Raw genomic sequence first — 23,463 nt, 5'->3', positions numbered from 1 at the left:
TTTTTTTGGCCCTATGAAAATTGGTTTATCTCCCAAAACTGCATTGGGAATACTTTTTTTTCACATCACATGAGTGAGTCACATAATCAACAACCGGATTTTGCCACTGGCGCAAACCATGAAGAAGAACACGACAAAGTAGTTGGAGGAGGAGCACAGCACATCCAGGAGGCCCAGATTAACACTGTCAGATTTGATCTCAACACTTTTTAAGTGTCTATATGGGTCCATACCAGAAAGTGTTAATTTAACTCTTTTTGGAGAGTTAGTACCTTAACTCTTATTAAGTGTCAAATATCAAATCTGCTGGAGTTAATCATTTAACACTTACTAACACTAATTCAGTCTGTGATCTTAATATTAACTCTCACAGAGTCCTTATTTAACTTCTTAAGAGTTATTTGTAATTAATATTAAATAGGTACTTTATTGTTTTGAACTTTGAAAAATTCTTTGGAAAATAAATATTTAATAAAGAGGCAATGATTTTCTCAGATGTATTTATTTAAAAATGTGCACCATAATTACAAAACATATTACAACGTGGAATAATGTGCAATATGTGAATGTCACTTTCATTCACATATTGCTTATTAAAAGGTCTAATGTATCAGCTGTGCAATACAAAATGCAGTATGCTTAATACATTTTTCTTCAATACAATATGCATGAAATTGTTCAAAATACAAGGTGGAGAAAGTAAAGCAAGCAGTTCATGTAATATGATAGAGTACATTTTCTTTTAACAGGCAGATGACTGGATATTACAGACAAACCTGATATTCAGATCCATCATTTCTTATCCAGTTTATGTTTCTGTTGTTAAGAGTCAGTTCCTCTCTGCACTCCACCAGAGAGATGTTCGCTCACTACCAGATTGTCTTCAGGTTGGCCGGAGACACCAACATGCTCCTCTACTGCTTTAGACAGTCTTCAGTCTCTGAGTAGGACAGCCAGTGTCGGTCTCTAGATCATGACAAACAAAAAACACAACAACGAGGAATGGGACGAAGGAATACATTTTTACTACAACTCTAACAACAAGCCTCAATTACAGAAATGTAGGGTTTCAGAGATATTAACACTTACATAATCATTTTTGGAGCTTGAATCTTCGAAGAATCCATGGAGGGATCGGAAGGGAGAGGTTAGGCTGATGACTGGCGATTCATCCTCAACCAAACTGGTTCTAATATATACAAAAAGGCAATAAAAGGATTAAAACATGCTGCAAAACGTATATAAGAAGACACAACAGCGGGAATAATGCTCTCAACGTGAAAAAACCTTAAACATTTTTTCAAAGGAAAAAAAATCGATCAGAAAGGTTGATAAATCTGGCCAATATGCATGTAAACGTTCAACATCATGAAAAAACACACTCCAGATTATTATGGATCTGTTCAAATTAGCCAATAATTTGACTGAATGTTCACCGGCTTGATTTTTTCCAACACTTATACTCCGCTAACATTCGGCATGCTAAGCCAAATATGCTAACACCGAGCCGTGTGGCAAACGCGACGTCTATCATACAGGTTGAGCTGAACTCAAAATAATAGTTATGAACCATCTCAGAAAAAAATGACTTACCAAGCGCAGTAAATAACTCAGACATGTGTTATTTCGGCCACCGATCATAATCGGCCGATTTCCGTGAAAAAGTGTATGATCGGTGATCGCTGATCACGGTCGGTTGTTGCCGATCACACAAACCGATCACCTGCATCTCATTTCACAGCCTGCCTGTGCAGCTGGTCTCCTCTTTCCTTCACTCTGCGCAAACGCCCAGCAACAAATCCTAAGCGATGAGGAACTATAACGCACTGAGTGAATGGGGTAGTTTGCTTGTTGCGCGGAAAATTGAAGCACGTCAAAATGCATCAACACAACGAATCTAATATGGCATAAAAACAATGCCATACTTGACGGACTTTGGCTACATCGAGGCTCACTGCAGTTAAAAAAAAGACATATGGAGGATCAGATAGCAGGTAAAGCAGCGCACAGCTACAAACACTCACCCGGATTAGCATGACGGTCAGAAAGCTAAACAAATAACCCGCAAAATTATTTAAGTCTTCGAGCTGCGATGTAAGACGCTGGTTCTGCTCTCGCTGTTGAACCGCTGCTACGCGCTACAGGTAGTAATATTTCAGACGGAGCGCGGCTTCTGCTCCACCTGGTAGTGACTCTCACACCGAACCTCTGCTTAAAGCTGCAGCATCTAACCTAAAAAAATACATTTTACATACGTATTAAAACTTTCGCTGTCCTAACATCCATTCATTTTCTTGCACCCTTTTTCCCTCAGTGGGGTTGGGAGGGGTGCTGGTGCCCATCTCCAGCCAACGTTTCGGGCGAGAGGCGGGGTACACCCTGGACAGGTCGCCAGTCTGTCGCAGGGCAACACAGAGACACACAACCATGCACACACACACTCATACCTAGGGGCAATTTGGAGAGGCCAATTAACCTGACAGTCATGTTTTTGGACTGTGGGAGGAAACCGGAGTACCCGGAGAAAACCCACACATGCACAGGGAAAACATGCAAACTCCATGCAGAAAGACCCCAGGCCTGGAATCGAACCCAGAACCTTCTTGCTGCAAGGCAACAGCTCTACCAACTGCGCCACTGTGCAGCCCCTGTCCTAACATGAGACAGATAATCTCTGAAAAAATAATCGATCTCCTCCCTGTTCTGCATAATTACTCCGCTCAGTCAGAAACAGCCACTCAGAGCTAGCAGTAATCAGCTAGCCGCCATGCTATCAGGAAGTTTTCATTCAGTAACTCTGGATTGTTTATTGTAATGGATCCTGTATTTGCCTTTGAATGTAACATTTTATACTTGAATTTTTTGGCAATGTTGAGAGGTTTTATTTTGGCTCTTATTATTATTTAGCCTCTTCAGAGCCTTCATGTTTTCAGTCTGTTGAAGATAGTATTATTGATAGCAGTACAATTTGCACAACGCCTGTTTTGTTTTTTTCTTGGAAAAAGTTATTAAAAACAAGTTTATGTCTAAATTAAGGTGAATTTATGATTCCTTTTTCCACATAATGTAACCGGTAGTGCTTATGATTAAAAAAATAATAATTATGTGATCGGTATCGGTGATTGGTATCGGTGATCGGCCCTCATGGGTGATCGGAATCGGAATCGGCAGGAAAAAACCTGATCGGCACATCTCTAGTGGAAAGTAAATAGTCCTGAAATGACTTGGCTTCTGCCGCTTCGCTTTGAATCTGTGATTCTGGGTCGGAGTCAATGAATTAACTCCTTCAGTGTTATAACTGCTGTAGGAGTTCAGAGTTAAGAAGTAAAGAGTTATTGATTCCATTTTAACACCACTAGATTTGATACGAAAACACTTTGTTTTAACACTGGATTTTAACTACTAATAATATACACCCCAGATTAACATAAACAGAATGTGACTCTATAAGTGTAAAATGAACTCTGCTTTTGCACAAAGTCTACTAACACCAAGACATTTAACACTTTTGAATTTGCTGTGTGGCGTCTTTATCAGTCACTTATGTGAACAAACTTATTCACGTGTGATTTTAACTGTTTCTTATATAATGAAAATACTGCGATGGCAAAATTTTATTTTTCCGACGTAAACTGAATATTGACAGTTTTTTAATAGAAACACATGTAGAGAAGCATGCTTTTGCATTGCTGTGGCCTGACTGGGTTCAGACCAAGAAGGAAGCCCCTGACATAAACTTGATTGAATTTTTCAGATACACACCTTGATATACCAAATGCTTTCTAGACACAATGTGTTTTATTTTAAGCCAAGGGAAATATTGAGCCTTTTGTCAAGAAGCCAAAAAGAAGTTTTGGTTCTAATAATTAGAATGAGCGTTTCAAACCTAAGAAAACTGTACTGACTATCAAGCATGGTGGGGTGAGAAGCATGCTGTGAAACTGTTGCTTTCCACAGTGCACAAGGTCAATAGAATATACTTCCAAATTCATCATCATATACTTAATTCAACAGCTATATGGTTAAAACCTGAACACAATTTGGTGTTTCAACAAGATAAATACATCAGAACTGGTATTGGGATGGACAAATCATTAAGTTTCTGGAATTGACACAACTGCAGGCTGCAGAATATGTGCAGATTGTGTTTAAAAGCCAGAAACCACTCAGTTTAAATGAAGTGCACCAAATCTCCCAAAACGGGTGGATTTTTGAAAGCAGGATTGTGTTAAACATTCCATTGGCTGTTTATTTTGTGGTCATTTTGTGTGCGTCTGATGGATTTCACAGTTGTTATCTGGAGGCAGATAGTGACTGGAGTTTGAACTTGTTACCCTGTAATAATGCCATGAGATACATGTTCATAAGGCACCGGAACATTGTCTTCCTTTTTGCTGCTAATACTAAGAAAAACAGTGCAAGATGAGTGACAGTAGTGCAGTGTCTGAAGTGTCTGAATCAGCATGGTGAGAAAATATCCCTGGTAAGATACTGTGTGTGTGTGTGTGTGTATGCGTGTGTAAGGGAGAGTGTCCCCTGATGCCCATAGTTGATGTGGCACTCGCTGCATTTATCCCCACCTCCGCCTCCTCTCGATTGGTCACGCCTTAGCTTCGCGGTGCATATGGGGGCAAAATGGCTGCTTCCACCTCCCCGCAGACCCAAACAATAGCGGAAAAGCTGTCTGCTCTCTGCCGCCGGGAGTCCGATGCACTGCGGACCGGTGAGTACCGCGCGCCCTGATTCCTGCGCAGCGCGTGCCCTTTCGATCGCACAACCGTGGCGGCGTCGCGCGGCACGTCTCGCGCCGCATCTCCAGTCACATTGTATCCAGACAACAGCCATTAAAAAGATTATTAAAAAACCCCGTTTTTCTTCTAAAAGACCATGGAAAAGAGAGCTCATGTCGCGCAGAGAATCGCAGGTAGCCCATGACATGCATGTCAGGAGCTCATAAAGCGGGTCATTGTTATTGTTTCGGGGACGGGGGGAGAGTTGGTCCTGTTTTCCGACACAAATTGGGACACATTTTTCAGTTGTGAATTTGTTGGCATAGTTTGTGTGTACTTAATGACTGTGAGGTATTTATTTTTACACGGCTCGAATGACGTCCATTGTATTTTTTTTAACGCTGCGGGATATGTAAAATTACCTACAGTTGCCCAATCCTCGCCATTTTACTGTGCTTTGATTTTTGATAGGAGGACACGCTGTGCCTTCAAGTATGCCTTTATTTTAAAACAAACTGTACGAGGCATTATCTAGGCAACACTGTAACTTTAACGGACTAAAAGTGAGAGCTTACAGATAATCTTACCACAACTTATCCGGATAACTGTAATGAAAGTGTCACTTTTTTACCTGCAAGTGTCGGACTCGCCCACTGTTTCTCTGCCTCAACGGAGACAAAGTCTAGTTAGCATTTACTCCAAACGCACACACACGCACTCAATTTTTTTAATAAATAGTATTTCGCATGGTGTTTATGTAAAAAATAATGGCATAACGCAGCACTCAGAGGTGTCACATCGCCGCTCTTTTACAGTCAGTCGATAAACTGACAGGCGCAGAGCCGCCCACCAGACAAAAAGCATTGTCTGTCTCCGAGTCTCTTTTGATTTACCGATTTGTCGCAGAAAATGGCACTTTTGTCCCAGGAATGCCTGACTGCGGAGAAACGAGTCTGCCATATTTGCTTCATGCTCTAGTGCAATTATGACCTTTTTGACAGGGATTCATCTCTCCAATCATTTCTGTTTTCTTGCATTCCAGCAGAAAAGGTTGTGATGTTTTACTGTAAGGACTTAAGTATTGCAGGCAAGGAGCTCACTTTGAGTTAATATTTTTTATACAGAGGTGTCTTAAGAACTTAAAATATTTAAAAGAAAATTTAATTTATTGTTTTTGTTTATAAAGTAGAACTCCTTTATAATAAAGTCATTACACACAGATATATTTTTGTTGATTTTCATGATCGAGTTTAACAGAAAATTATAAAGTTATAGCAGTTGTCCAGCAGACTGTTAGTGAGTGTTAAGTCACACTAGATAATTGCCAAATAACAGCACTTGGTTGATTTTTATTATCAGTATTATATTGGGGGAAAGTTCAGTGGAGGGAATAAGTATGGTAAAAAAAAAAAGTGTTTATGAGTAAAAGGGGTCACCGCAAGAAAGCCTGTCTACCTATCCTCTGTGTATCTATCCATCCTCATTTATTGCGAATCAGCTGAATTTTTCAAAGTTGGATGTTAATTTATTCAAAATAAGCTCTTCACATGTTAATTGTAATCTATAATATGTCATTAATGTGTTGTAATCTCTCATGTGTTTAATGAGGGGAAGTTTTAGTGAAAAATCCCACTATAGTCACTGAGCAAAAGCACAACTCTGTTTGTAAATGATATCATGATCATAAACTCAATGTCTCATAACTGCGGCGAAGGGTTGAATTGACATCACTTTGGGTGGGTTGTTAGAAGAAATGTTCCAGTTCATTCACATTGAATGTCACATGTATGTGTTCTTATTAGTTTAAATAATAAAAATACACTTTGATGTAATATATTATCATTTACCATTTTAATTACTGAGTAGCCATATTAACGTCAACATTTATATGAACTTCCTGTTTTGTGTAGGCGATGACAAGGAAGCAGCCGATGAAGAGGATGAGGAGGGTCTGCGACTTTCCTCACTGGATGCTCTTTGCTCCAGTACTGGAAAAAAGGACAGCCTCTCCCTCAGGGAGGATGTAGACGGCAAGGGTGAGAGCATAGAAATCAGAAATCTACTTCACAGAGGTATTAATACCACTAGAAAGTTCTGTGTTCTGCCAACCACAAACTTCTTGTGGTTGTCGTTTGTTTTAAAAACTTAAAATTCAGTATATCACACATTTTTGTTACAATAGTTGTCCAACATATTGTTATTGACACCCTCTTTAAGGAGATTACGCCACTCTAGATAATTGCCAAAGAAACTGACTAGGTTTATTTTTATTATTATACTAGGGGAAAGTGATGTAAAAGGAAAAAGTCTGGTGAAAAAAAATGTTTGTAAAAACTTTTTACCTGTTAACCACAACCTGGACAGGATAGTTAAGGAAAGCCCATTTTGCATACAGGTGAAAACTTTTTGAATATCTTTGGCAATTTGAACCACACATGTAACACAATTTCTCATCTTTTACAGTCAAGAAGTGGAAATGCGAGGTCTGTGACTCTCAGTTCGAGAGCAGACGTGGACTCTCCATCCACTCTCGCGCTCACTTGCGCCAGCTGGGCTTCACCGTCTCAGAGAGTGGCGGGTCGGCCATCGAGCTGCTCCACCGGGTAGCCATGGAGCGCAGCATAGACGGCAAAATCAGCTCATCCCTGCTCTCGCCCAAGAAGCCCTCCCTGCCCGTCTCCCTCAAAGCCGAAGAGATGGAGGACATGGAGTTGGACGAGAAACCCATTCCTCTCTCCATACTGGCCAAAGCGGCGAAGGCGGTGCCCTCTGGCTCCGCTACGCCCACACCGTCTCCAGGTGCCTCTCCAGCTCCAGCTCATTCCAGCTCACCTTCCTCAGTAGTGAAGAAAGCCCCCATTTCATCTCTACTGCCCGTGTCTTCCCCATTGCGCTCACAAGAGCACAAAGTTGGGGGGCTGAAATGCCTGACCTCTAATCTATCCGCTGCCTCCGGAACCACAACATCCAAACCGCTTTGGGCTCCGCAGGAGAACGATGCTCCTCTCAACCTCAGTAAGCATCATCACTCTGGCCCAAGACTGAGTTCTAGTAATTGTTCAGTCTTATCAGTGCTAATTCACTGGTGGACCAAGTGCTCAGTTTTATCATTTAAATCAAAGTACTGATCTTACTCGTCAAAGTAAAAGTAGTTCTGTCAACTTATTACTTAATTCAAAGTATTAAAGTATGTGTTTTCAAAAATACTAAAGTATTGAAAATACCTCAAATTTTGAAGTTGTTTTTTCAGCATAGTCAAGAATATTTGGAAAAATGATCTGCTCATTTGTACAGTTCTTCAATCATAGATCATCAATAATGCATTAGTCTGACTTTTTCTAGATTTTCTTAATGATCAAAGACATTTTAAAATTTTGTGCGTTATTCATTCAGGGATACACTGTAATTTTATTGTGTGTCAGTGGAACAAAATAGGCATAAACTCCCCAACAAGGCCAATGGAAATAATAAGTAACAAAAGTCTTTGGAGAAATGTAGTGGAGAAAAAAGTATGATTTTATCGTTATATTATAGTGCAGTGGAGGTCTTAAGTTTTCCCAAAAAATGCTGCTCAAGTAAAGTACAAATTTTCAAAAACTGTACTTCAATACAGTTTTGACTTTGGCTTCCTCTGGTGTTAATTCATTGATTTCCTGTTTGTTTACAGCACTGGATATGGACTCCGACAAGGACATCGTTTGTCAGCTGTGCGGCGCCTGGTTTGAGACTCGTAAAGGCCTATCCAGCCACGCGCGAGCCCACCTGCGACACTTTGGCGTTGAGTACTCAGAGTCCAAAGGCTCTCCTATTGAACTCCTGAGCCAGCTCATGGACACAGATGACTTCAAGCACAAGGCGAGTGTGCTGCAGCTGGACAGTCCCACGGAAACTCAGGACGTGTCCCCAGCGCTTCCCCCTACAAAGCAGTCGCTGCTAACGCTCTCTTCTTCTTCCTCCGCGTCACTCCTCTACAAGGTGACCACAGTTGGGGGTGGGTCCAAAGCTACCTCTTCCTCTTCCTCTGCCTCGTCTCTACCAGGTCCGCCTGCCAAGCGTCTCAAGACCTCTTCCATGCAGGTCTTCCGCCTCAGCAGCGGGGAGCTGATGGCCCTTCCACACAGTAAGTGACTCATGATGCAGTACCTTGCAAAAAATTTTTCTGCCTCTTGAAGTTCTGCATGTTACAACCACCATTTGTTAGGATTTTATTTTACTGATAAAGACAAAGTAATGTGTATTTGTGAAATGGAAATAAAAGTCTAAAAGTAAGAATTCTCTTGTCTGCTAGATGAACCTCCAAAGGAAATAGGATGTGAGTACTGTGGGGAGTATTTTGAGAATCGCAAAGGCCTCTCCAGCCACGCCCGCTCCCACCTGCGCCAAATGGGGATTACTGAGTGGTCTGTCAACGGTTCTCCAATTGACACATTGCGGGAGATCATCACCAGGCGAGGCCTACCCTGCGCCCTTCCTCTCAAGCCTCTCAAGGCTCTCAAATCCCCCCCACCGTCCTCTCCGGGACCTCCTCGTTCTCCTCTGTCACCTTCCTCGTCTCCACTCCTCAGTCGCCTGCCTTTCGCCTTCGCACGCCCGTCCAGTCCTCCTCAGTCAGTGATGTCCAAATCCAGCTCAGCTCCACCGATGTCTCCGATCAGCCTGGCTCTCAAGCCAAAGCCGGAGCCAGTGCAGGTGGAGGTCACTGCGCCTGGGTCTGTGGGAAGAGCCGGAGGTTTTCCGGTTGAGCCGCCGAGCTCAAACTGGAGCAAGTCCGACAAAGTTTATCCCCTTAACCTAGGTAAATTGAAAGAATTTCAGGTGTAATTGTTGTGCATTAATTTCCTAATGAAAATTGTAATGTATTGTTTTATCTCCTGGTTTTCTCTCAGCCATGGCCCATGAAGTGGAGCCTACGAGGGACATTCGATGCGAGTTCTGTGGGGAATACTTTGAGAACCGCAAAGGTCTATCCAGCCACGCGCGCTCCCATCTGCGGCAAATGGGTATCACGGAGTGGTCTGTCAATGGCTCGCCCATCGACACCCTTAGGGAAGTCATGCACAAGCGACGGTCCAGTAGTTCATCTCGCTTGGACCAAGGAGTGAAGAAAGAGTCAAGGCAAGGAACCAACAGTCCACTGTGGGAAAACGCGGCAGGAGCCCGTGGCTCAGACGGTTTGGGTGTTTCAGGTTACCAGTCCTCCAAGTTTCGTAAGTCTCCTCTCAGTTTGGTGCAGTCCGGGTCAAGGATGCTCAAGCAGGGCCTCGGCCCCGTGGGTCCATCTGCCTCCCAACCTGCAGGGAAGTTGTTCCGATTGTCCCCTCTGGCCAAAAGGCCCATGTCAGATAAGACCCAGTCAGCAGAGGCTGTTGCTACACATGCACATCGACTTAAGACTTTCCCATCGCTTCCACACGATTTCTCCTACAAAAGGAAACCTTCACCAGAAAAGCACGGACACCAGGGTAAGCTGCAGCCATCATGCTCATGCAGAGTCCCTTCTAATTCCAATCATTCATCCCTAAACAAGAACTCTAATCCTTTTCTGTTATTCAGACCCCAGTTGTGAGCTGTGCGGCTTTTACTTTGAGAATCGTAAGGCTCTAGCCAGCCATGCGCGAGCCCACCTGAGACAGTTTGGCGTGACTGAGTGGTCTGTGAACGGGTCGCCTATCGAGACGCTTAGTGCTTGGATACGCAGCAGACCACAAAAGGTCCTGGAGATGCACCGCAACTACATGCAGGGTAACCGCTCCTCCCTGAAGAAGGTAAGGACCACTCTGTCTTTGTTGGAAATGCACCGCCAAGGTAGAATTTAAGGTATTCATGCCTGTTTAACTTTAGCTCATTTGGGAAATCGTCACCTTCTGAAGTCATTTTTTGAAAAGTGATTTTGGCAAAAAAATAAATTAATACATTTTAAAAAATCACTTCTAGGAAGGTGACAATAGGACAACCACAAACTCTGGTGTTTTTGGGGGATTTTTTGTGATAAACCAACACAAAGTTTGTTTAAAATTTGAACTGTGCTTTTTGCATTTGTATTCATCTTACTTTCTTCTGATACCCTTAAATCAAATTTAGTGGAAATGTTTGCCTTAATAGTTACTTGAGTTTAGTTTGGTGTAAACTTATATCAGTTTACAGTCATTCAACTCAAGATCAGAATATTTTTTAAAAATTCATTTATTTTTGTGTCAGTACAATAAGTGAAACATTCTATACATTAATTACAAATACTGATGTTTTCAAGACTTTATTTCTGGTAATTAATATTTTTGCTTACATCTGATGACGTAGAGGTTTACCTCCCAGCAAAACAAGAACCTTAAAAATACAGCCAGAGCTACAATTTTCATTTTATTTTCATTAGAGAATATTAATGTGCCAGAAAGACCCACCCAAATTGATTTGAGAATCTGTGGCCAAACTTACAAATGTCTGTTTACAGGCAGTCTTCATCATGTCTCACAAAGGTTATGATTCTGCAGAAAGAATGGACAAAAAACCTCCTTTGTTTAGAGCCGCAGCTGTATTTTGAAAACTAATGTACGCAGGTTTTGGATATCTTTTCCTTTTGATACACATTTATCTGCGATGCTGTGTGGTTCTATCACATAAAATCCCAGTAAAATAAACGTCACATCCAATATTTTCCATAAGGCTCTCTCGATGTTCTTTTTAAATGCAGATGTGTGGTTTGATTTTTGATTAACTTGCTGGTTAAAAAAAAACTAAAAAACTATCTTCGGTTTAAAATCCTTGTTTTCTTAGCAGGTGCCCAGGTAAATACGTAGTAAAAGCCGATAGCCTGCTGTGCTGTTTCTTCAGTTTTCTCCTTCCAGGGTCTTTAAACAGCCTTCCTGCTTTCAGATCAGTCAGGCCTCTGCTGGCTACACGACAGACATTTTGTGTCCTGGAAAGCTGCAGACGTGTTGTCTCGCAGCTCAGAGCTTTACTGTTGATCCTGTGTCTTTACTCCCTGTAAAAAAAATCACTGTGGGGACAGATGCCAGAACGACTCTGCTATTCACTTGATAGTTACCATAGTAACCAGGGTGCCTGGCAGCTTATGTTTCATCTTCAGATAAATTATAGCAAGCTGTTGATGGAAAAAAATGTGTCGAGTCTTTTTTTTTTCCCCCTCTCCTGTTCTGAAATTAGTTTCTGGTGCATTTGCGTCACTCTCTCTCACACCTTTTCTCCAAGCCCTGATTTGAAACACATATGGAGCAGGTCCTACTCTTTAAATATCTTTGGGATTATATTGCAAAAGGTTTTTTTTTTTCAACCCAACTAATAGATAGGCTGGTGTCAAAACTGCAGCAATGTTAAACACATAAAATAATCAGAAACCTATTTTTTATTGTTGTTATTGAGGTAACAATAAAATGTAAGACTTTAAAAAGGAATGAACCACAGAGGTAGAGATGGGTTTTAGAAGTTATGTTTTTACAGACCAGATAGCACACAGCCTTGGTGGTGCTTGTGTTCAAGCTGATTAGATGTTTCAGGGTGAAGTTGGGTGGGGTTGTGATGTGAGGAGTGTGATGCCGTCTGTCTAATAATAGGGATGATGTGTCCTAGAGAAGCCTCTTCCATTAGTGAGATTGCACTAAAACTTGTTTGAGTGCCCTGCAAAAATATCCACACCCCTTTCTCTACATTTTTTGTCACATTGCAATGTCAAGTTTATTTTATTTTAAAATAGGACAAGATGTATTAATAAACATTTACATGGAAATATATATGATTATAGGCAAGTGACTAATTTCCATCGTTTGTCTCATTGGCAAGTGGATGTTAACACACATAATAAAAATGTCAATGTTGACATTTTTTGATTTTCCAAGATCCAGTACTGCAGTAATCTTTCCTTTATTTCATAGGCATTTTATTTGTTAGACCAACATTATACGCAATTTTAAGACTTCTTCTTCACATAAAGATCTGAAAATTGAGGCTTGTATTTGTATTCGCCCTACCTGAGTCAACACTTTGTAGAACCACCTTTCCACCAGCTTTTGAGCATCTTGAAACTGAAATGTTCTTTGCAAAATAGTCGAGCTCAGTCAGATTTAACAGGGAACATCTGTGAACATCAAATTAAAGTTTCACCACAGATTATCTCATCTGACCTGTTCCATCGTAGCTCTGGCTGCATGCTTAGACTCATCTAGCAGCTTTTCTTTTAGGCTTGCCCTGTAATTTATCTCTATTTACGTCAAATTAACTCTAAACCAGCTTCTCTGTCCTGAATGTATAAAAGCACCACCACCATTTTTCATGCTGGGGATGGATTGGTAGGTAGGTGTGCAGTTACTAGCATGAGTTTCGATCACCTTTATTTACACTGAGATTAATTTACACATTGGTTACTTCCAAAGGCTATTGAATGCACTAGACTTTATTTAGGGGTATCAGAGTAAAGAGGGATTTTAGTGTACTTCTTTTTGAACCAAAGTTATTTTTGTAACTTTCCATTACAAAAATTTAAAGTTACAATTAACACTAAAAAATAAGTTAGTCTGTTCAAAATTTAAAATCCCTCTTTAGTACACTAAAGAGGGATTTTAGTGTACTTCTTTTTGAACCAAATTTATTTTTGTAACTTTCAATTTGCACTTCATAGATATTAATAATGCTTATGATACCGATCAGATAACATGCTAACTCTGTAGTTAAATCATTCTTAACATGATTTAGAAACTGTTAAAATATTATAAATGCAAAACAGATTTAGTAATAAGGTAATAAAGGTATCTTTGTAGTCTGTTAAATCTTCCTGTACTTGAATGCATTTTGTTTCCTCCACATTAATTCCTTACTGTTGTGCATGATCAGAATGTCAAAGAATTTTTTATTTTTTTTTACATTCAGGTCAGAGAGTTGAGTGTTTCTCCATCTTGGAGGATTTTGAGGTCCACCTTGGCTCGCTTGTAATTTTGTTAAAGCCTTGCTATTTTTCTGTGCTTGTGGCTTGAGTAACTATTTGGTGTCCGTAGCCAGAAATTTGCTGCTATTTAGTAGAATGTGCAGCGTTTGCACTACTTTTCTGTCTGGCAGGAGTTCACTTTCAGTTTTATCTAACGTGTACGTCTGCCAAATCTTCTTTTTTCTTTTTTATTATTACCACAGTTCCCCATAGCATGTCACAGACGCCAAGGGTACACTTAGGATTAAACTTTCAACTAAAGCTGTATTTCTTTAAACCTTTGTCTGAAAGGAAAAATGCAACATGTCTACAGGTTCCAGACTTCTATGATATAGTTAACTCAGCTTCTTCTGCGGCTGGCGTGTGCCAGAAGCTGACACACAAACTCACTCTCTAAAACTAAACCAGCAGGTTCCTTTTAACGTGCTACACAGATGGTGCCTGCATTTTCACTTATGGTTATAAATTACGTAATTTGGGAAGTGGTGCAACAACATTTGCTGAAAACTGTAGTTTGTATTCTGCAGTAAGAGAAACAAAGGCTTGTTTTTTTTCCCCCCAGAGTTCAAATTTATCCTCATTAGCAAATAAAATACCTACTTTGTACTATGTTTTGTTATATTAAATGATATCAGTATGGAGGGAAATAAAGCGGGGGAAATTAATTTTAAACAGACTAACTTATTTTTTTTAGTTAAACGTGTTTCTCATGGGGCTGTTGACATGAAATTCACAGTAGACATCAGTAACAACCCAAGTAATACTCACACACAGAGATATGAATGTGGAAAAGTTTATGAATTAAACTCTCTGTAATAAAGTGAAATAATTAAAGTTGAGTATTGGACACACTCGCTGAGCTTTATTTAATCCCTTAACCTCTTTCGTGTTTTCCCAATGTTTTTCTACAGCAGTGGAGTCTTGCGCTGTAAATGTTCACAAAGGCAACTACAGTTGAGCGCACTATTTATGTTCCTGTGTATGTAGCTGTTCCTGATCTCATCAATTTCCAAATGGTGTTGATTTGAGTATGAAAACCCCTCCTTGAGTTCGTAACTACATGCAAGAGATCCACAGCTGCAGACTCTTTAAATGGACGGGCTCTAGCTGTATTTAATAATCTCTGGAAACAACTTTGCAACTTTTAGAGCAACTTTGCATTAAAAGTGTCATTATTTACCAAATGACACTTCATGACAACTGTCATAAACATTCATAAAGACTTCTTTATGTTCATGACAGGTGTTATGTCATATTTTTGCCAGTGTCATGTCAGTCTTATATACACTCCTTCAAATAAAGTGTTACCAAAATTTGTAATTTTCTATCAAATAAGTAGACAAGTATAGATATATTTAGGTTAATGAAATATGACACGGCCAAAAAAAATTTTTTTGCACAAGTGTAGGACTAATAATCCTAGGACACAGCTGGATTTTGTCCACAAGGCCACACTGATTTAACCTTATCCTACACTCCTTTCTAAGTGAAATCTCCAAATCGACAGATTTTCTACAGGTTTGATACGTCAGACTCTCTTGAGTTGTAATTGGCTCTAGAAACACCTCCTCATGATTTCTTTGACTCCTCTACCACCTGGACCTGGGGCGTTATGATGAAATTATGTTCTTACCACTTCCTTATTGTGGCCCCAACGGCGCTCGCTGGAACATTCAGACGCTTAGAAATAATCTCTGTAACCAATCACATTAGTACATTATGCAACAGTAAAGTTGCGAAGGTACGGAGAAAGCTCATTGCTTTTACTTGTGTGACTTGTGTGAGAAACAACCTGTTACTAAACCAGTCTGTTAATTAGCACAGATAGCAGGCAGGACCGATTTCTAAGTACTCATATTTCAGGTTCTTTCTATATGGTCTTAATGTCTTTTATGACAGTTTATTACACATAACTTAATGCTTGGTGTAATTTAAGTGACACTGCTGAAATGGATGGGAATTTCATGTCAATATATATTTACTGGAAAAAAAAATGTGTATAATCTCTATTTTCTCTGCTTTATCCCATTACTTTCACTTGAACAAATCTAACCCAACATAAGACATCCAGACCCAGCATAACTTTCCGTAAATACATGTAAAAATAATAAGAAACAACATGTTTTAATCTAAAAGTTAAGTGCTGCTGATCATGAATATATATTTATTTTTTAACGTTTGAACATATTTTGGAGACATTAAAGGGATCTTAAATAAAAGCACGACCATCTGGTCTCGTTTTGTTAAGACTAGATTTTCAGATTGGATTCTTGGCTGCTCTTTTTTTTTCTGGCAATGATAAACTCAGTTGTTGCTTCCTAGTTTTATATTGATCATATTCAGAGCTCATGTATATTATAAAATATATTGAGAACATCGTCTTTAGGCAGTGACAGTATAGTTTTCCTTAAAGCGCTGCTGATGGATCACTTATTTTTCCGTGTTCCAGAAGACGAGCTCACCTCTCACCTCATCTGTGGATTCTGATCATGTCCTCCCAATCTCATCGCAGAAGGCCCACTCCTCCTCATCCTCCTCTTCCTCTCAGTGGTCTTCTTCCCTGGTCGCTAGCCTGGCTCGGCCACGGAGCCAAGAACTCCGCCAGGGCTCCTCCGAGGTCGCCGACGAGGAATCGGGGTCCGCCTTGCGGTCGGCTCCGGCCAGGGCTGGCGGAAGCAGTCCCACCTTCTCGCGCCTCGGCAGCAGCCTTCAAGCACAGGTGGCCCGCAGCGAGCTGAATGTCCGTCTGCCAAGAGGTACGCACGGAAACACAACACTCTGTGGCACTCTTGCACAAACCTGAAATATTCACCTGCATGTAGGTCTACATGCAGGTAGACCTACATGGTGTAGTAACTTTAACAAATTTCAAAACTGGGTCTGTCACGATAACAAATTTTGCTGGATGATAAATGACCCCAGAAGTCATTGTGACAAATGGTAATATTGGTCTTTTAGACCATTTTCAAGTAATATAATGGCAAAGGCGTAATAATGCAAGAACACATTATAAACTATCAATGAACTTTAAATTCTAGTGAGAATTTAACACTGAAACATTTGAAATGTCTTAATTAAACCAACATAACAACAGAAATAACAAATCAAATTCTGAAGTCTCTGTAAACACATTTGTCCTTAATAAAAATGGCTGATTGCACCAGATTGAAGACTTTTGTGATCCAGTTTTGGTAGAAAGACAGAAAAAATAAAAAATAAATAAATTATGCAAATGGAGATCATTGAGCTTATTTTGATCTATCATTTCATCAATTGATTTATTGATTGCAGGCCTACAGTTGTAGCTTTTTAAGATAACAGTTGTGTGCTTAAGTAATTTTTTAGATCAAAGCAGTTTTTTCTGTGTGCTGCTAAAGTATATGAAGTTGAAACAATGTTGGTTATTTCATTTAGAGAAATTTTCAAATGCAAAAACTGCTGTTCGTTCATATTTTACCAGTTTTATGAACATCAAACCACACATGAACCGCTTTGGCTGACTGGAAAGACGCAACGGCGATAGTTTGTAGACTGTTATTTCTGGTTCGTCATGGCAGTTGTTTTGTCTTCTGTGTATTTTGGATTCACCAACCGTGTTTCTGTCACGTCACTTTCTGATTGGCTGAATGTCACATTAAACAGGCTGGGTTGATTGGCTCACATGCTGCGATATCGAGCCAAGACAATCCAACATGTTGAATGTCCCCGATGTTAGATTGCCGTGGTCTTGTCGTCCTTCCAAGTGGACCAGATCCCTCTTAACACACACAGCACAGATATCTCTTAAAATTATCTTAAGAGCCATTCAGATAATCAGAGCATCCTTAAGAATGTTAGCTTTGTTGTTAACTGCATTGTTATATCTACATGTTGGATAAAGGTTGGCATTTTTACTGTTTTCTCCAGTTTTTTCAGTGACAGCATCAATTAAAATCAATAAATGTAAATAAATATGATTAAATTTGTACCATTAAACTACAAACAGTAGTTTAATGGTACAAACTGTACCATTAAACTACTGTTTGTAGTTTAATGGTACAAACCACACGTCTTTGTGTGACAGGTGTCCTAAAGAAGCATTCTACCAAGGGGAATGTTTTTCTAGAGCAGTATTTGTATTTAGGGAGCTATAAATGTTGCCTAAACCTAATGTGTACAGAAAATAAATGCATAAATAATGGAAATCTTACTGGCAGAACATGCAAACTAAAATTGTGTTATACATTTTCCTGCTACCTCTTAGTAACTTCAACAAGTTTCAAAACTGGAGTCCTCCTCCATCTTAAAAAGTGATTAAGATGATTTTGCTGCGTTTTCTTGCTCTAAGGTTTTGAGCGTCGGCCTTTGAAGCACCCATCCTGCCCAGACGGAGCCGACAGGGACAGTGGCTCTCCAAAGCCCCCACGCACAGGAACCGTCCCCTCCCTGGTACCCAAGCCACCTTCCTACCCGCTGGTCAAACTGGTGGGCAAGTTCTACACCCTGAAGTGCCGGTAAGGAAAACCTTTGAGCTCAGTTGTATCCGTGAAAGAAAGAGACACTCAGGGCACTAAGGGTGTTTTCACACCTGATAGTCTGGTACTTCGTTCGACTGAGGACCAAAATTGCAACATCCGTTGCATTTTCACCTGGTGCGGTTCTCTGGCAAAAGACTAGCGCTAGCGTTTCGCTATTCTCTCACTTTGCTTTTAGTTGTAATTACCCAGAATGCCCAGCGCTCTAGTACACTTACTGCTTTTGAAGTCGTCTTTGGTCCACTTGGTTTTTACATTTGCATTCTAACTGCATCGGAGTTCACTTTTTTGGTCCTCTTCATGGTTTGATTTATCGCATTCCTTCCTCCCCAATCGAACTGGATTTTGTAGGCCAACAAACTAGAATTAGATTAAAGTGGAGTAAAAAGGATTTGATGTGAACGCATCCTTACTGTTGGTAATGTTGAGACTATCAGTTAAAGAACTGTGTGGCTGAGTTTTAAATAGCGCCTTTAATCCTCAAACTGCAGTTCCTTCCTCCTCTGCCTCTAAAGCTTTCCTCCACTTTAGCCGCTGATGCAGTGTGAAGTATTTTGTAAACCTTTTGGGATTTTCAGGCAACACAAAAAGTGCTTAGGTTCTGATGTAACTGCAGTCAAAAAAAAAACCTTAAAAGTATTTAACTTCTCCTAAGGGAGAAAGTGGCCTGACAACATCAAATGCGTGCTGCAATGTTCTTATTTCTTTTACTCCAACAACTGCTTCTATTATATCGTGGTTATATTCAGCAGTTGTTTTTTTTGTGCATTATTCAGGTTCTGCGAGGTGGAGTTCCACGGCCCGCTGTCAGTGCAGGAGGACTGGATCAGACACCTCCAGCAGCACATCTTCAAGATGAACTACAACAAGCCTGCCGCTCTAAAAGCAGCCGCCGCCGACGGCCACAACACAGCCAACAACTCAACCCTGGTCCACGCCTCCAACCTCAGTTCAAGAACTGCCTCCACTCCGACCCGCTCCACGGCCCCCAACAGCCGCTCCCCCACGCCTGTGGCGGAGTTCGCTCCCACCGTAACTGCCAAAGAGATCACACAGGTCTCAGAGGAGCAGCCCGCCATAATCCCGACTCCCATTCCTCTCCCCACACAGATGGTGTGAGCCCAAGCTCCTCACGCGTCGCCGCTGCAGCTTCACCGCTTGTTTTGTTCGTCCACCATTTTTTCCATCCTGCAACCTCCAGAAACTGTAGTAAGAGAGAGGAGCTTTCTCCATTATAAGAGCCCTTTTGAAGCCCCCCAAGCACCTTTGAAGCATCTCTAGACTGTTCCTAAGTCCTGTTGCCATGGGAACGAAGCTTTCGCGGCTCCGCTGTGGGTTAGGGGATGGGTGATAATGGGAACTTTTTGAGGTCATGAGGAGAGATCAAATACTACTTTGTGTTTGCCTTGTTTATACTGAATGTTCAGATATTACTGTACCTTTCCCAATCACTGGGGAACTCAGAGGCTGACATGAATCCTTTATCACACTTTTACTGCCCTGTCTACTACAGCTCAACCCCCCATCCTCACATGAGCAAGACTTGTGAGATGATGGCAAGTCTTTTTGTTTTTTCTTAAAAGTTCCTGACTGAATTTCTAATCATGCTCGTCTCACCGCTGAGACTTTTAATTGTGTGGTGAAACACTTGGTGTTAAAAAGGCACTTTTAAATTTGACATTGTCATCCTGCACTTAATGAAACAATATACATGTGTTAAAGTGAAATTGTGGAACAACAGGTAGAAGCACATAACTAAGGAACAATCACTCAGATTAACCAATTTTATTGTTGTATTACTGTCCCCCAAAGTCTACATATATTTAGCTTGAATGTAGCGACTTCATATACACATTAATACACAGGCATACAGTCATTTCCAAAAGTATGCACACCTTTAGAACTTTTAGATTTTTGTCATGAACTTTAATGCATTTTTTGGGGATTTTATGTGATAGACCTACACGAGATAGTGCATGAATGTGAAGTGAAAAGAAAATTAACCTTCATTTTCTGCAAATAACACCAATGCTAACAACTCTCATTTTAATTCAATTCAGGTCAATTTCACTTTTCAGCAATTTCTCCTATTGAGCATGCATGTGGTGAAAGTAGAAAGGAAAAACCCCTTTTAACAGGATGAAGCTGCATTAGAACCAGGCTCAGTGTGTCCAACAGGGGCTTTGAAACGACAAGACACACTCACAAACAAAAAACAGAAACACGGATCCAGGAGTACCTTCTAGCTAGGACAATGACGTACCGTAATTTACAGACTATTAAGTGTGACTAAATATAAGACTCACTAACTTTGAAAAGAAACACAAAAGTGTACATATGTAGGGCGCACTTATCTATAAGTCATAGGTGACCATCACTGTCTATAATAACTCTTTGCAGAATCTGAATTAATGAGTTACAACAACATTTAATATCCCTTTGAGATCAATAAAGTATTTTTGAAACTGAATTGTAACATGAGATATTTAAACAATTTTTTAAAAAGTTTTAATCAAATACATAGTGGTAACATACACAAATGTGTACAGTGAACGCTTTTTATGAACAGTGCCTGTAAAATGGCTGCTTAAAATTACACACATAAATATATATATATATAGTAGTTTACCAGTAAAAACCATTGATCACTATCTTCATCTTTCTCATGTGCACTATAACACTTAACTCTTCTCAATTTCATATTCATTGTGAGGCAAATTTGCTGAGCTTGTCCAATCTTTCAAAATCCGTTGGTAAAAGGTTGCATGTTAGCTGCATCGCAACGTTAAAACTTCTGAAAAAAGTAGCGGCTTATAGTCTAAAAATTACTGTAGACCAAGGAATGTTCCAAACTTAGATCAAAGTCCAATTGAAAATCTGTGTCAAGATGAAAGAATAAAAAAAAAAAAATGTTTTCCATCTAATGTAAAACATTAAAGATTTTGTGAAAATGTTTAAGTAGCAACAAAAGACTTACGGCATAAGGTGCGTCTAAAACCTATGAATTTTGAGGGGCTGGATGCAAATGGGCAGCAATAATTTTTCTTTTACTATTCTTTCTTTAAAAGGATTAAAGCACATCACTTTTTTGCAACTTCACAATCAAGCAGTACTTTGTGTTAACATAGAATCTAAACAAACTACATTGACGTGGTTATGTAAAAATATAAAAGCAAAATAAGTTCAAGGGGTATGAATACTTTTGGAAGGCCCCATGAATCACATGAATCCCCAAACCTGTGCTCCGTTTTATGATTCTACTGATGTTTGTGCCTGTCTTCATGTTAACGCTCCACAGCAGAGCCGCCTGCTGTCGCGACTGATGTTTTTCCAGCCTTGACCTTTGACGACTTAGGTCAGCGCCCTCGGTTACTCATTTCAGTTCGTCCATTCAATGTTGCCATGTTCTTCCTGCCTTTTTTTTTTTTTTTTACATAACTCAAAGTATTTATTTTTTATTTAGCATCTGAATGTGGGATGTTTCATTCTGTTTAAAGCCGAAAGTATCATTTTGTTAAAAAAAAGTAGGTCACCAGTGTGCGCCTGTGTTCGTTTGTACATTTTTGTACATTCACTACAAATGTGTCCTTTTTTTTTTTTAAGAAAAAAAAAAGCAAGTCAAGCTGCTTGAATAAAAGACGCCTCCTTAGATGAAACGGACTCGTGTGTGAGCCTGTCTTGTCGTAGAGTCCAGTCAGGACTTGAAATGCATCCATGGTTGTGAAGGATGTGCCAAAGAGCCTGTTTACTTCCATGTCTTGCCTCTGTAAGAGCTGTTTACATTGGACCCGATGGTGGAGAGCTAGCACACGTGCAACGGACAACGATGGACTGGAGCGGCGTTCGGAATAATCCTGCTTCCTTAAAAGACTTCATGGGACTTAAACCGCTGTTACTGTAGAGCTCTATTTATTCCAGTTGCAAACCAAACAGGAGTTCAAAAGAGGGCGGGGCTCTTGAGATCCGCCTGTCCACATCTAGAAACCTCTGGATCCCGAGGCCGTAATCTGAGATCCAGTCTCATTTTTGTTCGTTTTAGGTCACCGTGTTTCAGAAGTGAAGAGACATGCTACGTAGGTTGTTGACATTTTATGGTCTGTTCCAGTGTCCCACCCCCCTCCCCATCCTTAAAACAATGACTGTTCGATCCAAATGATTCCTCAACCCTTTTATGGACTATATACATACCTATATAACTACATATACTTAAAGAAACTGCTGGTGCTAATAGAGCTGTCAGCATTTCTGTTAGCAAAGTAGTTAAACAATAAGTGATCTTAAATTCCTTTCTTGTGATTTGATTTTGACATTTGATGCTTTGTATTTTTATTGATCTGTGTGTTTCTGTACTTGCAGTCCTGCGGAGGTGACTCTTGGGGTATTTTTTTTATTCTTATTATTTTTATTATGTTATCTGTTAGTTTCTCCAAGCTGAAACTTGGTGCTGGTGGGAATGGTGGCGACTGATGCTCATTCGATGGTCACAGAACACTTAAGCAGGGGGACCGCTTTGCCAATTGATGTAGTATTCTCCTTTCTCTTGAGTATGAGAAGGCCCAGTGTGTACCTGGTGGAGTCTCGGCGGGTGCGACTTGCTGTTCTGTGTGCGAGTGTGTGTATGTTTAATGTCTGAGTGTTACAATAGCAGCTGAGGAACAAACAGTACTGTACACAAAGGGTAATGTTTTAAGTGAATCAACTCCAGAAAAAAACAATAAATGTGATTTCAATTTCAGACCTCGCCATTTCCTTTTTGTGGGGAATGGAGCCTCACACATTTTTCTGGGTTTTGTCCATTCATTTTAGCTTTTAAACTGGTTCTACTGGTCCTGTGTCCAGACAGAGGGATAATCAGTAGCCTAGCATCATGACCTGTTTGTTCTGAAGATCCTGCAGCTTCTAATTCATCTTCCTAACATGGCGCCTCCTCACCCTGACTCTCACACTGACAGGAGGAACCACAGAGCTCTGTTAGGTTAAAAGCTCATCTTCTGAAGTTGGGATATTTTTCCTCCAACAGGTTCCAGAGGAATCACCTCAAACCAGATGTTGGACTGGATTTTATTTCAATGTCATTTGTGAATGTTAGAGCCTCATTTTCAACAGTGGAGTTATAAAGGTTGTAAAAGGTTATCATTTTGGAGAAAATCTCATCAACATCAATATTTCCGCTAAATAAGAGGCAAAAAACAAAATTGTTTGATAAAGGAAAAGCCTCTCAGACTCTGAACCCGACAGCACCAAACTATTTTTATATAAGACAATTAATTTAATTTCACACAATTAT

The 23,463-nt window shown here is 40.2% G+C and overlaps 1 protein-coding gene and 1 long non-coding RNA gene across 7 annotated transcripts in view; one reads left to right on the top strand and one right to left on the bottom strand.

The window, feature by feature from the left end:
* Window positions 1-22,911, top strand: part of wizb (WIZ zinc finger b) — a 36,519-nt gene extending 13,608 nt beyond the window's left edge. For 4 of the 6 annotated variants that reach the window (XM_081609663.1, XM_081609664.1, XM_081609665.1 and 1 more), the window contains 9 exons: window positions 6,641-6,766; window positions 7,194-7,745; window positions 8,398-8,850; window positions 9,019-9,525; window positions 9,617-10,192; window positions 10,284-10,495; window positions 16,112-16,418; window positions 17,990-18,155; window positions 18,953-22,911. In XM_081609663.1, coding sequence (XP_081465789.1) covers window positions 6,641-6,766; window positions 7,194-7,745; window positions 8,398-8,850; window positions 9,019-9,525; window positions 9,617-10,192; window positions 10,284-10,495; window positions 16,112-16,418; window positions 17,990-18,155; window positions 18,953-19,295 — 3,242 coding nt within the window. In that variant the 3' untranslated portion in view covers window positions 19,296-22,911. The remainder of the gene's footprint in view (window positions 1-6,640; window positions 6,767-7,193; window positions 7,746-8,397; window positions 8,851-9,018; window positions 9,526-9,616; window positions 10,193-10,283; window positions 10,496-16,111; window positions 16,419-17,989; window positions 18,156-18,952) is intronic. The other 2 variants (XM_081609667.1, XM_081609666.1) reach the window with 2 other exon arrangements.
* On the bottom strand, window positions 867-4,842 carry LOC145552460 (uncharacterized). The gene is made up of 3 exons (XR_014088521.1): window positions 4,581-4,842; window positions 1,090-1,189; window positions 867-966 (listed from the first exon to the last, which is right to left on the bottom strand). It is a non-coding gene; the product is annotated as an uncharacterized LOC145552460 (long non-coding RNA).
* Window positions 22,912-23,463: the final 552 nt, after the last annotated feature.

Source organism: Poecilia reticulata, chromosome 8, assembly GCF_904066995.2.
Source record: "Poecilia reticulata chromosome 8, P_reticulata-male-v2, whole genome shotgun sequence".
In the NCBI taxonomy this organism is placed as follows: Eukaryota; Metazoa; Chordata; class Actinopteri; order Cyprinodontiformes; family Poeciliidae; genus Poecilia; species Poecilia reticulata.
The sequence above is the reverse complement of the archived record's forward strand: the minus strand, read 5'-3'. Positions and strand labels throughout refer to the sequence as shown.